We start from the raw sequence: 11308 nt of genomic DNA, 5'->3' as shown, positions 1-11308 counted from the left end.
CTTCTCCTCACTCTCACCATTCTCAATCACCTTTCTCCTCACTCACTCTCACCCTTCTCCTCACTCTCACTCACCCTTCTCCTGTCACCTGTCTCCTCACCCATCTCCCTCAGGGCAGTAGCGGCCCGAGCACGGCTCTGCCTCAGGGCAGCATCGGGGGGCGTACATGTTTGGGAGGGGCTCATCTCTGCTTGGATGGTTGCTCGCGGTCACGTGACACACTTAAACCAATCCGGGGGCGTACATGTTTGGGGGGGCGCACCTCTGGTTGGCTGCTTGCTCGGGGTCACGTGACGCACTTAAACCAATCCGGAGGCGTTAATCACAGTCACAGAATGACAGGACAGATCTGTGATATTATATATGTAGATAAAGAATAGTAATAGCATTTTGCTGTATATGTTTAAAACTGGTTTGCAAGATTGATAATACGTGATAATGATGATTTCTGCTGAATAATCCATCGTGAAACTATCTAATGCAACAATTCAGCAATGTAAACTCCATGTATTGTTTAGGAATACATTAACATGGCTTTATAATTTAAAATGAGTTGTATGTATCAACAGCTGGTGTTGTTACATATTCAAATACACAACTATATACATTTGGATGTATAAATATATTCCTACTGAATCTATTATAATGTTTAATATGAGTCTTTACTAGCTCATTTGGCCCAAAACACACCTGTCATTCAAATTATCACTCAAATTAAAAGTTTAATATCGTATGTACATTTTTTTTATCACCACAGGATTTACTTTTTAAAATCCTGCCACCATCCTCTGGGATTTGACTATCCTCCGTGGACACGAGTCATGAAAACAATAAGCTCATTAGAGACTGGTAGAACATGCACACTGAACATTTATTTAAATCAATTTGTGCCACATTTTAAATGTTTTAACCTGAAAACATTTCGAGTGGTACTCCCAAAAGCAATAGAAATAATTAGGATTGGTTTAAAATAAACCAATGTTAACTTTCCTAGCTTCCATAAGACATACCAATACAACCCCTATTGTGCCCTGTTGGATTAAAATGCAGAAAAAAATGAAGATAACAAATTTTAACTGTAAACGCAATCATAAGATTAGCAAATAAATATGTCCCATACGTTGACCACATTCGCAAATGGAAAACTCACAAACACCGGTGTTTAACTTAAATTGCAAGACCGCAAAAAACGCATGACGACAATCAACGCCGCCGCCGCCACCGCCGCCCGTTGTGCCTACTCATTCCAGAAGACCCTGTTGAGGACCTTGTTGACATTTCTGATCAGAGTGGCATTGTATCTCCACAGCGTGAGGTCCACGACCAGCGAGTCGAGCGGCAGGTCGGGCTGCTTGGGCGATCGGTAGTGGTGCATGATCGCGATGTCTCCGGGCACCGTCTGCGAGATGCCCAGCGCGTTGAGCGTACTGTGCACCGACGTCTGCAGCACCGCGCGTGGGTTCAGGATCATCTTGGTCGGGTTGAAGACCTCCGGCAGGTTTGGCTCCCGTCTAATGTGGCGCATGATGTTGACGCCCGGGATGGCGTTCCACGCCTGGATCTTCGACCCAAACTCTTCCGATACCGTGTAGGGAAACACGTGGTTTTCGAATGTGTAAATGTCGGCGCCGTACTTGTCGTTCAAGTACCGCATGAGGTCCTTCCAGTTTGTGTGCTTCAAAGGGATGATGACTTCGTCGATGTCCGTGAGGACCAGGTAGCGCGTGCTGTACATGTGCCGATACATGCAGTCGTTCAGCGCCGCTATCTGGCCATAGTAGTGCAGCTCGCCTGGGTGCTCGGGGTAGTGCCACCCTCTGGACACCCACACGTAGTCCGTGATGGGCCACTGAACGACCTCGACGAGGCCGGTCTTGATGTAGTAGAGGAGCACTTTGTTCAGCTCAGAGCTGCAGCTTGTGTTGCATACCGTCACGCGGCCCGCACCCAAGATGCGGTACATTTCGATCGCCTGCACGAACTGCAGGACGTTGCCGTAGTTCCCGAAGAGCGTGGAGATGCAGACGCTGAATTCCTGTGTGATGGTGGGGGGCATGTAGAGCCGATTTCGCACGGGCATGAAGACCCACTCGGCCTCTTCCTCGTCCGGTATTGTGCGCATGCGCTGGACGGACACGTGTCCCGGCTCGCAGTCCAGCGGCTCCGTGCACAGGAAGTCGGCCGTGCCGTACGGGAAGTCAAAGTGATCCGAGTGGACGTAGGCGCTGGCGGTGACCGTCAGGATCTCCGAGTGCCCTCGGCAGCAGAAGTGGCAGGAGAGCACGTCCGGCTCATACCGGTTGGCGATGCCGATGATGCGTGTGCTCTGACCGGCCTCGCGCTGGTCGTGGTACGCCGACACCAAGAATATCTTGGTGTCGCGCACGCGCATCATCGACGTGTTCTGCAGCGCTCCCCGTTGCCCGCACAGCGTCACGTGGTTGATCTTATCGGAAGCAGACCCCGGCTTTGGCCTGAAGACGGACGAGTTGCCGAGTGCGTCGAGGTCGCGAACGAGGAAGCCCTTCCAGCTGTACATGTACCAGACGCTCAGCAGCAATGAGACGCTGAGCAGCAGCAGCGAGAGGAACAGGACCGGGAGGCGTAGCTTCATCATCCTTCGAGGCGTGCAAGGAGACAAGACGTCTGGATCAAATCTCTAGACCGCCGTCTCGGGACGAAAAGTCTGATATCGCTCGGCCTGTGATTACATTTACGTAAAAACACACACACAGAGAGCTTCGCGTTAAAAATGCACAACACTTTACACAATTCCATTTCAGGTAAACCTCACAGAAAAACAAAAGCTCTCCAAAATCAAAAGACTGTATTGGCTTCAGGGCGGATATGTACAGGTACAACTCTCTGCAAGTGAATGCAATATTTGACGCTTGTGTTGCGCCCGAAACGTCATGATTTAATTTAGTTGTTTTTATTTTTGTTTTATTTTATTTTTACATACGTGACTTTACCGAAAGAACCAAAGAGTAACCATACGATAACCTGGATATAAGCATGCGTTAAATGTATTACTAAACAATACGCTCCCAGCAGCACTGAGCCTGCAGCTGTCAGAACGGTGAAATTGTTTTTTATTTCTCTCAATTTCAACAGATGATCTAAATAGTCGTGGCCAATAATAATTCGTTTTACGCAAACGTCAACATATTTCTTTGGTGTTATTTTAGTCTTAATACTGGCCAATACTAATTATAAAATCTATTGAAATTGAGAGAAATACAAAATATTGTCAACCAATTACACAGCCACCACCACAACCAGAGCCGCAACCACCACCACAGCCACCACCACCACAACCACCACAACCAGAGCCACCACCACCACAGCCACCACAACCACCACCACAGCCACCACAGCCACCACCACAACCACCACCACCACCACCACAGCCACTACCACAGCCACCACAGCCACCACCACAGACACCACAGCCACCACCACAACCACCACCACAGCCACCACCACAGCCACCACCACAACCACCACCACCACCATAGCCACCACCACAGCCACCACAACCACAGCCACCACCACAACAACCACCACAGCCACCACCACAGCCACCACAACCACCACCACCACAGCCACCACCACAGCCACCACAACCACTACCACAGCCACCACCACAACCAGAGCCACAACCACCACCACAGCCACCACAACCACCACCACAACCACCACCACAACCACCACCACAGCCACCACAACCAGAGCCACAACCACCACCACCACAGCCACCACCACTACAACCACCACCACAACCACCACCATAGCCACCACAACCACCACCACAACCACCACCACAACCACCACCATAGCCACCACCACAGCCACCACAACCACCACCACCACCACAACCAGAGCCACAACCACCACCACAACCACCACCACCACCACAACCACCACCATAGCCACCACAACCACCACCATAGCCACCACAACCACTACAACCACCACTACCACTACCACCACCACAACCACCACAGCCACCACCACAACCACCACCATAGCAACCACAACTACCACCACCATAGCCAGCACTAACACGACCCCAGGCCGCCACCACCGCACCTGCCAGTCGAGGGCGCTGTGCTCCTCCTGCTGCTGTTCCTCTCCGTAGAAGCGCCGCTTCGCGTCGCCCTTCGGCTCGCACGCGAAGCTCAATGCAGCCCGCGGGCACCGGCGGCAGCAGCAGCACAGAGGGCAGCAGCAGCAGAGGGCAGCAGTAGCAGAGGGCAGCAGCAGCACAGAGGGCAGCAGCAGCAGAGGGCAGCAGTAGCAGAGGGCAGCAGTAGCAACAGAGGGCAGCAGCACAGAGGGCAGCAGCAGAGGGCAGCAGTAGCAGCAGCAGAGGGCAGCAGCAGCAGAGGGCAGCAGCAGTAGCAGCAGAGGGCAGCAGCAGCAGAGGGCGGCAGCAGCAGCAGAGGGCAGCAGCAGAGGGAAGGGCCGCACCCGATTCAAGAGCTGAATGGCTCACAGGGTTATACCAAATACATGGAACTGAACTGGGCCGCGTTGCCGCCAGCACCACGTGCTTCCTGCTAACCTCTGCCCCCGCCGCGCGCTTCCTGCTGACCTCTGACCCCGCCGCGCGCTTCCTGCCGACCTCTGACCCCGCGCTTGAACCACGACCCCGCCGATCTATGGCTGATTGTGTTACGTTATATAAAACATAAATATACCATATACACTTCGTATTCACAATGTACAGCTAAAGTTCACAGTGTAAATGTATTACAATATTCTTGGTTCTTTGCGGTAAAGTCAGGAAGATAGAAAATAAAAATAATAAAATAACATTTCAAATAAAAATAATAAATTGAACATTAAAAATAATAAAATCATAAAAGCGATGGTTTCTGCCTGTACATTTTGCGTGCAAACAGTTGCTGAGTAGAGGCCCAACGCGCGAGGCGGCCAGGCACAAACAGCACTCTGATGGGAGCTGTGGTTGATGGGAGTGGAACGCGCTTCTTGATCTGAGCCAGAGTCATTTGTTGTACGTGCACGTGTGACATTCAAGGCAGGGGTAAGCCTGTGGTCACAATCCTGCCTTGTGCTCAAAATGTCAATGAGCCAGCAACAAACAGTGCACTAGAAGATTAAAAAGAGAAGCGTCAACACACTTCCTGCAATAAGCAAGGTAATAAGAACTTAAGAAAAGTGACGAGGGGTATTTTATGTTTATATTTGGTGTTTGCAGTTTCTCCCCGTGGTCCGGTTTTCCCTCCGCATTTTTGAAACATGCATTTGGAATATTTGGCTGCTATAAATGTCCACCACACACAACATAAGCACACTTCGCTGAGCTATAATGTGTGGCCAGGTTGCTCGCTTCTGACAAAAAAATATCTGCCTGTGTGTAGCTCAGTGGGGCCTTTCCTGGTGAAATGAAAAATAGTTCAGAGTTTCGTTTTTAGTTTATTTCAAAGTCGAGCAGTGGGAGGAAAGAAGGAGAGAAAGAGAGGACTGCAAAAATTGGCTGACTGTGATGACTTGTGGGGCTCAACATAAAAAATCGTGTTCTTGGTGACAGAATGCCTCGAGGGCGTGTGACCAATTTTCTCGGAATGCACCAGGTCATCAAAACACTCAGAAGCTAAGCAGGTTTGAGCCCGGCTAGTGCATGGATGAGTAACCACCGTGTACAAGAGGGCTGTGGTAGGAGAAGGCAGTACAGGAAAGTTAATTGTTGTAGCGTTCTTCTACGCTCCCAACTTCATACGCACCCCCATTCTCACCAACCCGCACTGACCGGCGCGATGAAATGTGTTCAAATAACGCACACGGACCGCTCGGCATGGGGAGGCATTCATCCCGCAGTTGATCGACGTAAAAGAACAGCGGATTAACATGATGGGGGCAGAGAGAGAGAGAGAGGGAGAGAAGTTGGTGTTGGAAAAAAAATTTCAGAGTAAAGCCAGAAGTGAGCACCACAGTGTGTTGAGGAGGACACCACCTGCCACTGCTGACGTAAACATTCCATTTCTAACCACAGCGGGACCGCCAAGTCCATTGGAGAGCTTGCTGAGATTTGCTTTCATAGACGTTCTTCAGCTCCTCAAACGTGACTAAAACAACAGTCTCTTAGAGATGATGCACTGATTCATGTTGAATTATTAACCTCACGATGCATCATCGTGTGTACGTGCACATGTAAGAATAATATTTGTTCTGGTGAAATCGTATACGTATGTTGCATGTCATGGGATCGTGTAACCCTCGCAGCAGCCACTAGTGGCCGATACATTCACCGCAATTTTATATATAAAAGAAGAATGGATTATTTAATCAATTCGCGACCCTGAATTGTGACAATTCATTGAAATTGCCTGGTGAGTTGGGATGGGGGCAGAGGGGGGGGGGTTAATGTTTGCTTTCTAACCTTAGGCCTTCACCCAGCAGTGGATCGATCATAGCTGCTGATGACGGTGTAGTAAATGTGGCTTTGGGAAGTACGACAAGGACTCAACAGTACTGTAGTGCTTGTGCTGTGTAAGACATTACATTCCTAATCATTGTAAACATCCTGCATGTGTGTTCCGTGTATACATGGTACTGTGTTTGCGCACACACATCGCGCACGTGGCGACATGGACACCGTGGAATATTGAGGAGAGTTGTAAATAAAGCGGTGTTCGAACAAAGACAAAAGTTGTCCGAGTGAAATCGAACGCTACATATCTACCCGATCCAAATTCACATTGGTCCGGTGGTTCTTTGCACCGCTTACCATATATAAAGCTTTCGTGACAGCAATGATTCATCTTCTTTGGTTCTTTCGGTAAAGTCACAATCTCGTCCCTTCACCTGATGAAGGCCGCTTGTGTTGTGGCCGAAACGTCGTGAGAATATTATTGTGTTATTTTATTTTATCAATTTATTATTTTATTCTCATTCTACGTGGTAACTTTACCGAAAGAACCAAAGAAGATATACAAAGCATTTACGAAAAAATATTCAAGGTGCAATTCACGCATGCGTAAATATGCACGTGGAAATAAAACGGTCCGCACCTAGAGAATGAAATGTTTCTTGCCAAAAGAATCCCGCGGACCCACCCGAAGTGAGACCTGGGCTGGAGGGCCCACCGTGGGCTCCCTGGATGCGCCGAATGGAGCTCTCCTGCGCGTCTCACTTCCAATTGGATCAATTCTCGCTCCAAAGGTTTCATTGACTTGCGACGGACGCCTTTTAAGGGACGTACGAAAGGCGTGCCCGTTGTGTAGATCAGGAAGCCGATTCACTGGGGGAGCGGCGCTTGCCGTCACCTTGTGGGTGCCCCTTTCTCTGACGCGGGGCCACGCGGGGCCACGCGTTGCCGTGACGTCGATAACACAAACGGCGTGAAATAAGGGAAAGGAACAGCAAAGGTGGCAAACAAAATAAACGTTCTGATATTATTTTAACGTGACCATCACTTAGGGATTTGTGTACGACGGTGTTTCACCTTACTAGTTGGCTGTGTCGGGTGGTGGCGGGTTTAATGACACATTTAGATATTTATGCGATCTAACCCACACACCTCTGTTATGGATGAACTGCTTCGTTTTGCAAGTCGTCAGACTGGACGAAACGTTTGCGTTTCGTCCAGTCTGACAGGGTGACTGTAGCTGTGACACACAGCTACAGTAACCCTGTGTGACACACAGCTACAGTCACCCTGTGTGACACACAGCTACAGTCACCCTGTGTGACACACAGCTACAGTCACGTGACACACAGCTACAGTCACCCTGTGTGTCACACTGCTACAGTCACCCTGTGTGACACACAGCTACAGTCACCCTGTGTGACACACAGCTACAGTCACACTGTGTGTCACACAGCTACAGTCACGTGACACACAGCTACAGTCACCCTGTGTGACACACAGCTACAGTCACCCTGTGTGACACACAGCTACAGTCACCCTGTGTGTCACACAGCTACAGTCACGTGACACATAGCTACAGTCACCCTGTGTGTCACACTGCTACAGTCACCCTGTGTGACACAGCTACAGTCACCTTGTGTGTGACACACAGCTACAGTCACCCTGTGTGTCACACTGCTACAGTCACCCTGTGTGAATTGTCTTGCAATTAACGTCAAGCTGCAAACGTTTCGTCCACTCTGACGACTTGCAAAACGATGCAGTTCATCCATAACAGAGGTGTGTGGGTTAGATCGCGTAAATATTTAAATGTGTCGTTAAACCCACCACCGCCCGACACAGCCAACTAGTAAGGTAAAACACCGTCGTACACGAATCCCTTAGTGATGGTCACATTAAAATAATATCAGAACGTTTATTTTGTTTGCCACCTTTTGCTGTTGCTTTCCCTTATTTCACGCCGTTTGTTATCGACGTCACGGCAACGCGTGGCCCCGCGTGGCCCCGCGTCAGAGAAAGGGGCACCCGCAAGGCGGCGTCAAGCGCCGCTCCTCCAGTGAATCGGCTTCCTGATCTACACAATGGGGCACGCCTTTCGTACGTCCCTTAAAAGGCGTCCGTCGCAAGGCAATGAAACCTTTGGAGCGAGAATTTATCCAATTGGAAGTGAGACGCGCAGGAGAGCTCCATTCAGCGCGTCCAGGGAGCCCACGGTGGGCCCTCCAGCCCAGGTCTCACTTCGGGTGGGTCCGCAGGATTATTTTGGCAAGAAATATTTCATTCTCTAGGTGCGGACCATTTTATTTACATGTGTATATGTACGCGTGTAGGGTGCGAAAGAAGATTCAACGTAACATGGGGGACTCACAGACGACCCGTAGACTCATAGATTCACCCATAAACTCACAACAGACACCCACACACAACAGACACCCACACACAACAGACACCCACACACAACAGACACCCATGGGTGAGTCTATGAGTCTACGGGTCGTCTGTGAGTCCCCCATGTTACGTCGAAACTTCTTTCGCACCCTAAAGCCGAGTGTGCGGTGCAACATCGGGGAGGTGATGGGGATTCGCCTCCCCGTGGAGAGGCAACAGGCGGAGTCCACGCCTCGTTGCCATGTCGTCATCTCCTGGCGAGCCAGGGGGGGCTGCGTGGCTCCTCGTCGATTGACGCCCACGGTGAAGGGAGTTGGCACAGCATCGTTTGTGGGGGCGGACGCCCACCTCCCCACTCCCCGTGAGCAGGCAGGGCGCGACGTCCACCCCCTCAACTCCCCCCTCCTCGTTGGCCACCTCTCGTCGGGCCCCCGCCGATCGAGTGATCGCCCCCCCCCCCCGTACCAGCTCCGAGGGACATCTCTACACGGCCGGCTCACCGCCGCCGGCGTTCTCCCGCGCACGCCGAGCGCTAAACAAAGAAATCGGCTGCTGCTGTGTCAGTAACACGCGCGCACCTCCTGGGATTAAGGCCTAATCCGCGTGCCCGCAATGCTAACTGAAAATAACTGGCGGCTGTATGAATATGTAGTGGAGCAGGAAGGTGTGTAGTGCAAACAGCGTGATTACATGATAACACAGACAGTACGGGTTATGTTGGGTCAGCCTGTCGCGAAGGCAAATACAGTGCAGGTTATGTTAGGGCAATTAAGCTGGGAGAGCCAAGGACGGCTGTGATTGTCTGGAGCTGTGGCTAAGGCTAGAGTGGCGCCTAAAGGTCTGGGTGAGAAACAGGTGCGAACGACGCGGAGCGTCGTTGGGGCACGGACTAATTAATTGGGGAGTAATGAGAGCGGGGATAAATTGGGGAGTCGGGAATTGGAGCGAGGTTGTTGAAGTTGGAGAGCTTGGAGTCAGCAGCAGGGAATTGAAGGGTGGAGAACTTGGCGACAGAGTTGTAGGGACAGAGTTGGAGAGACAGAGTTGGAGCCGGAGCTTGGAAACAGCGTAGCGATAGCGGAGCTGAAGAAGAGGAGCAGCCAGCAGTGGCGACAGCGTAGCGATAGCAAAGCTGAAGAGAAGTATCCAGCAGTGGAGAGAGCGTAGCGTTAGCAGAGCTGAACAGAGACGAAGCAGTTAGCAGTGGAGAGAGCATCGTGATGGTGATAGCGGTGAATAGAGACGAAGCAGTTAGCAGTGGAGAGAGCATCGTGACGGTGATAGCGGAGAGCGGAGACGAAGAAGTTAGCGGTGGAGTAAGCGCAGTAATCGTGGGGAGCGGAGAGACAAAGGTGGCGAGCGAGTCGAGTGAAGCACGGCGAGCGAGCCGTGGCGACATGGATGCTGTGGAATATTGAGGACATGTGGAGAGTTGTAAATAAAGCGGTGTTCGAAAAAAGACAAAAGTTGTCCGAGTGAAATCGAACACTACAAATATGCACACCCCCCCCCCCCCCACACCGTGGATAAGCCTTAATCCGCTGTGCACAGGTGCTAATGCAAGCGGGAAAGGAATGGCTGGGACCAGGCTATGGGGCATGCCTCACCGTTAACGCGAGCACAGCCGCTCCGTGTGCTGCAGTACACGGAGTGCCTCACGCGCACCGCGCTCAAATCACTCGCACGGCGCTGCAGACGCGCGTCTCACACACCACGCCGAAACCCTCGCGTAAACCGTAGCGGGTCGTAGAGATGGCGATCTACGCACACGGCGGTGGAGTGGATTTAGCGCACCCCGAACCCCACCTTAATCACTCACGCTGCGCTGCAGACGCGCGTCTTCTACACACACACACCGCGCGATACCCCGTGTAACCAGTGGCGGTCGTATAGACGGTAATAGATGTGTAGTGATGGTAGCATCACTACTGCGTACACACGCACACGTGTGACGTCACTATGCGGGGGAGCGTCACTACCACGCCGGTCTACACACACACATGACGTCATCCCGGCTGGAGGCGGGAATGACGTCAGGGCCGGTTCTGGACTCGGGAGGCCACGAGGGTGGTGTGAGGTCGTAGCCCTCTCTGTGACCAAGGCTGGACACGTGACTGGACCCCAGTGGGGGCCGGGGGCCTAGGGGGCACCTCGGGGGGCATGTGGACAGCAGGGGGGGGGGGGGGGGGGGCTTCGAGAGGGTTCTTTGAAGGGAGGCATGGCCAGGACGGAGCCCGGGCACGCCGAGGCCCATATAAGCAGCCTCCTCACGAGATTCGAGGCTGCCCGTATCAAGAATGAAGATGCATCGTGAAGACGCCAAGAGATCCATGTGTAGGTCCCAGCCGGAGGACTCTAGGATAGCGGTAGACGTGTAAGTCCCGCCAAGACAGGAGGCTGTACCTCCCTAGGGTATCTGAGAAGTGTGTGTTAGCTAGAGTAAGTCGGTGGTCACCACCCTATGCGTAATGTAAGAGTTAACTGTTGTGTTCATTAATAAAAAGTGTTGCCTCCCAAGAAGTT

General features: G+C 51.6%; 1 protein-coding gene across 1 annotated transcript; it reads right to left on the bottom strand.

Annotated features, from left to right (window-relative positions):
- Positions 1-852: 852 nt before the first annotated feature.
- LOC142920215 (beta-1,4-galactosyltransferase galt-1-like) lies at positions 853-4568 on the bottom strand. The gene is made up of 2 exons (XM_076062700.1): positions 4093-4568; positions 853-2701 (listed from the first exon to the last, which is right to left on the bottom strand). The coding sequence occupies exon 2, from the start codon at positions 2615-2617 to the stop codon at positions 1238-1240; it is 1380 nt and encodes a 459-aa protein (XP_075918815.1). The 5' UTR covers positions 2618-2701; positions 4093-4568; the 3' UTR covers positions 853-1237.
- Between the last annotated feature and the right edge of the window lie 6740 nt (positions 4569-11308).

This window comes from Petromyzon marinus, unplaced genomic scaffold, assembly GCF_048934315.1.
Source record: "Petromyzon marinus isolate PM22_M1 ecotype Great Lakes invasive population unplaced genomic scaffold, UKy_Petmar_22M1.pri1.0 PM_G_Scaffold_7, whole genome shotgun sequence".
In the NCBI taxonomy this organism is placed as follows: Eukaryota; Metazoa; Chordata; class Hyperoartia; order Petromyzontiformes; family Petromyzontidae; genus Petromyzon; species Petromyzon marinus.
This window is presented reverse-complemented; position numbering and strand designations above follow the sequence as displayed.

Coding starts and splice junctions, on each gene's coding strand:
- LOC142920215 (XM_076062700.1), bottom strand. CDS start 2,617: ATGATGAAGCTACGCCTCCCGGTCCTGTTCCTCTCGCTGCTGCTGCTC.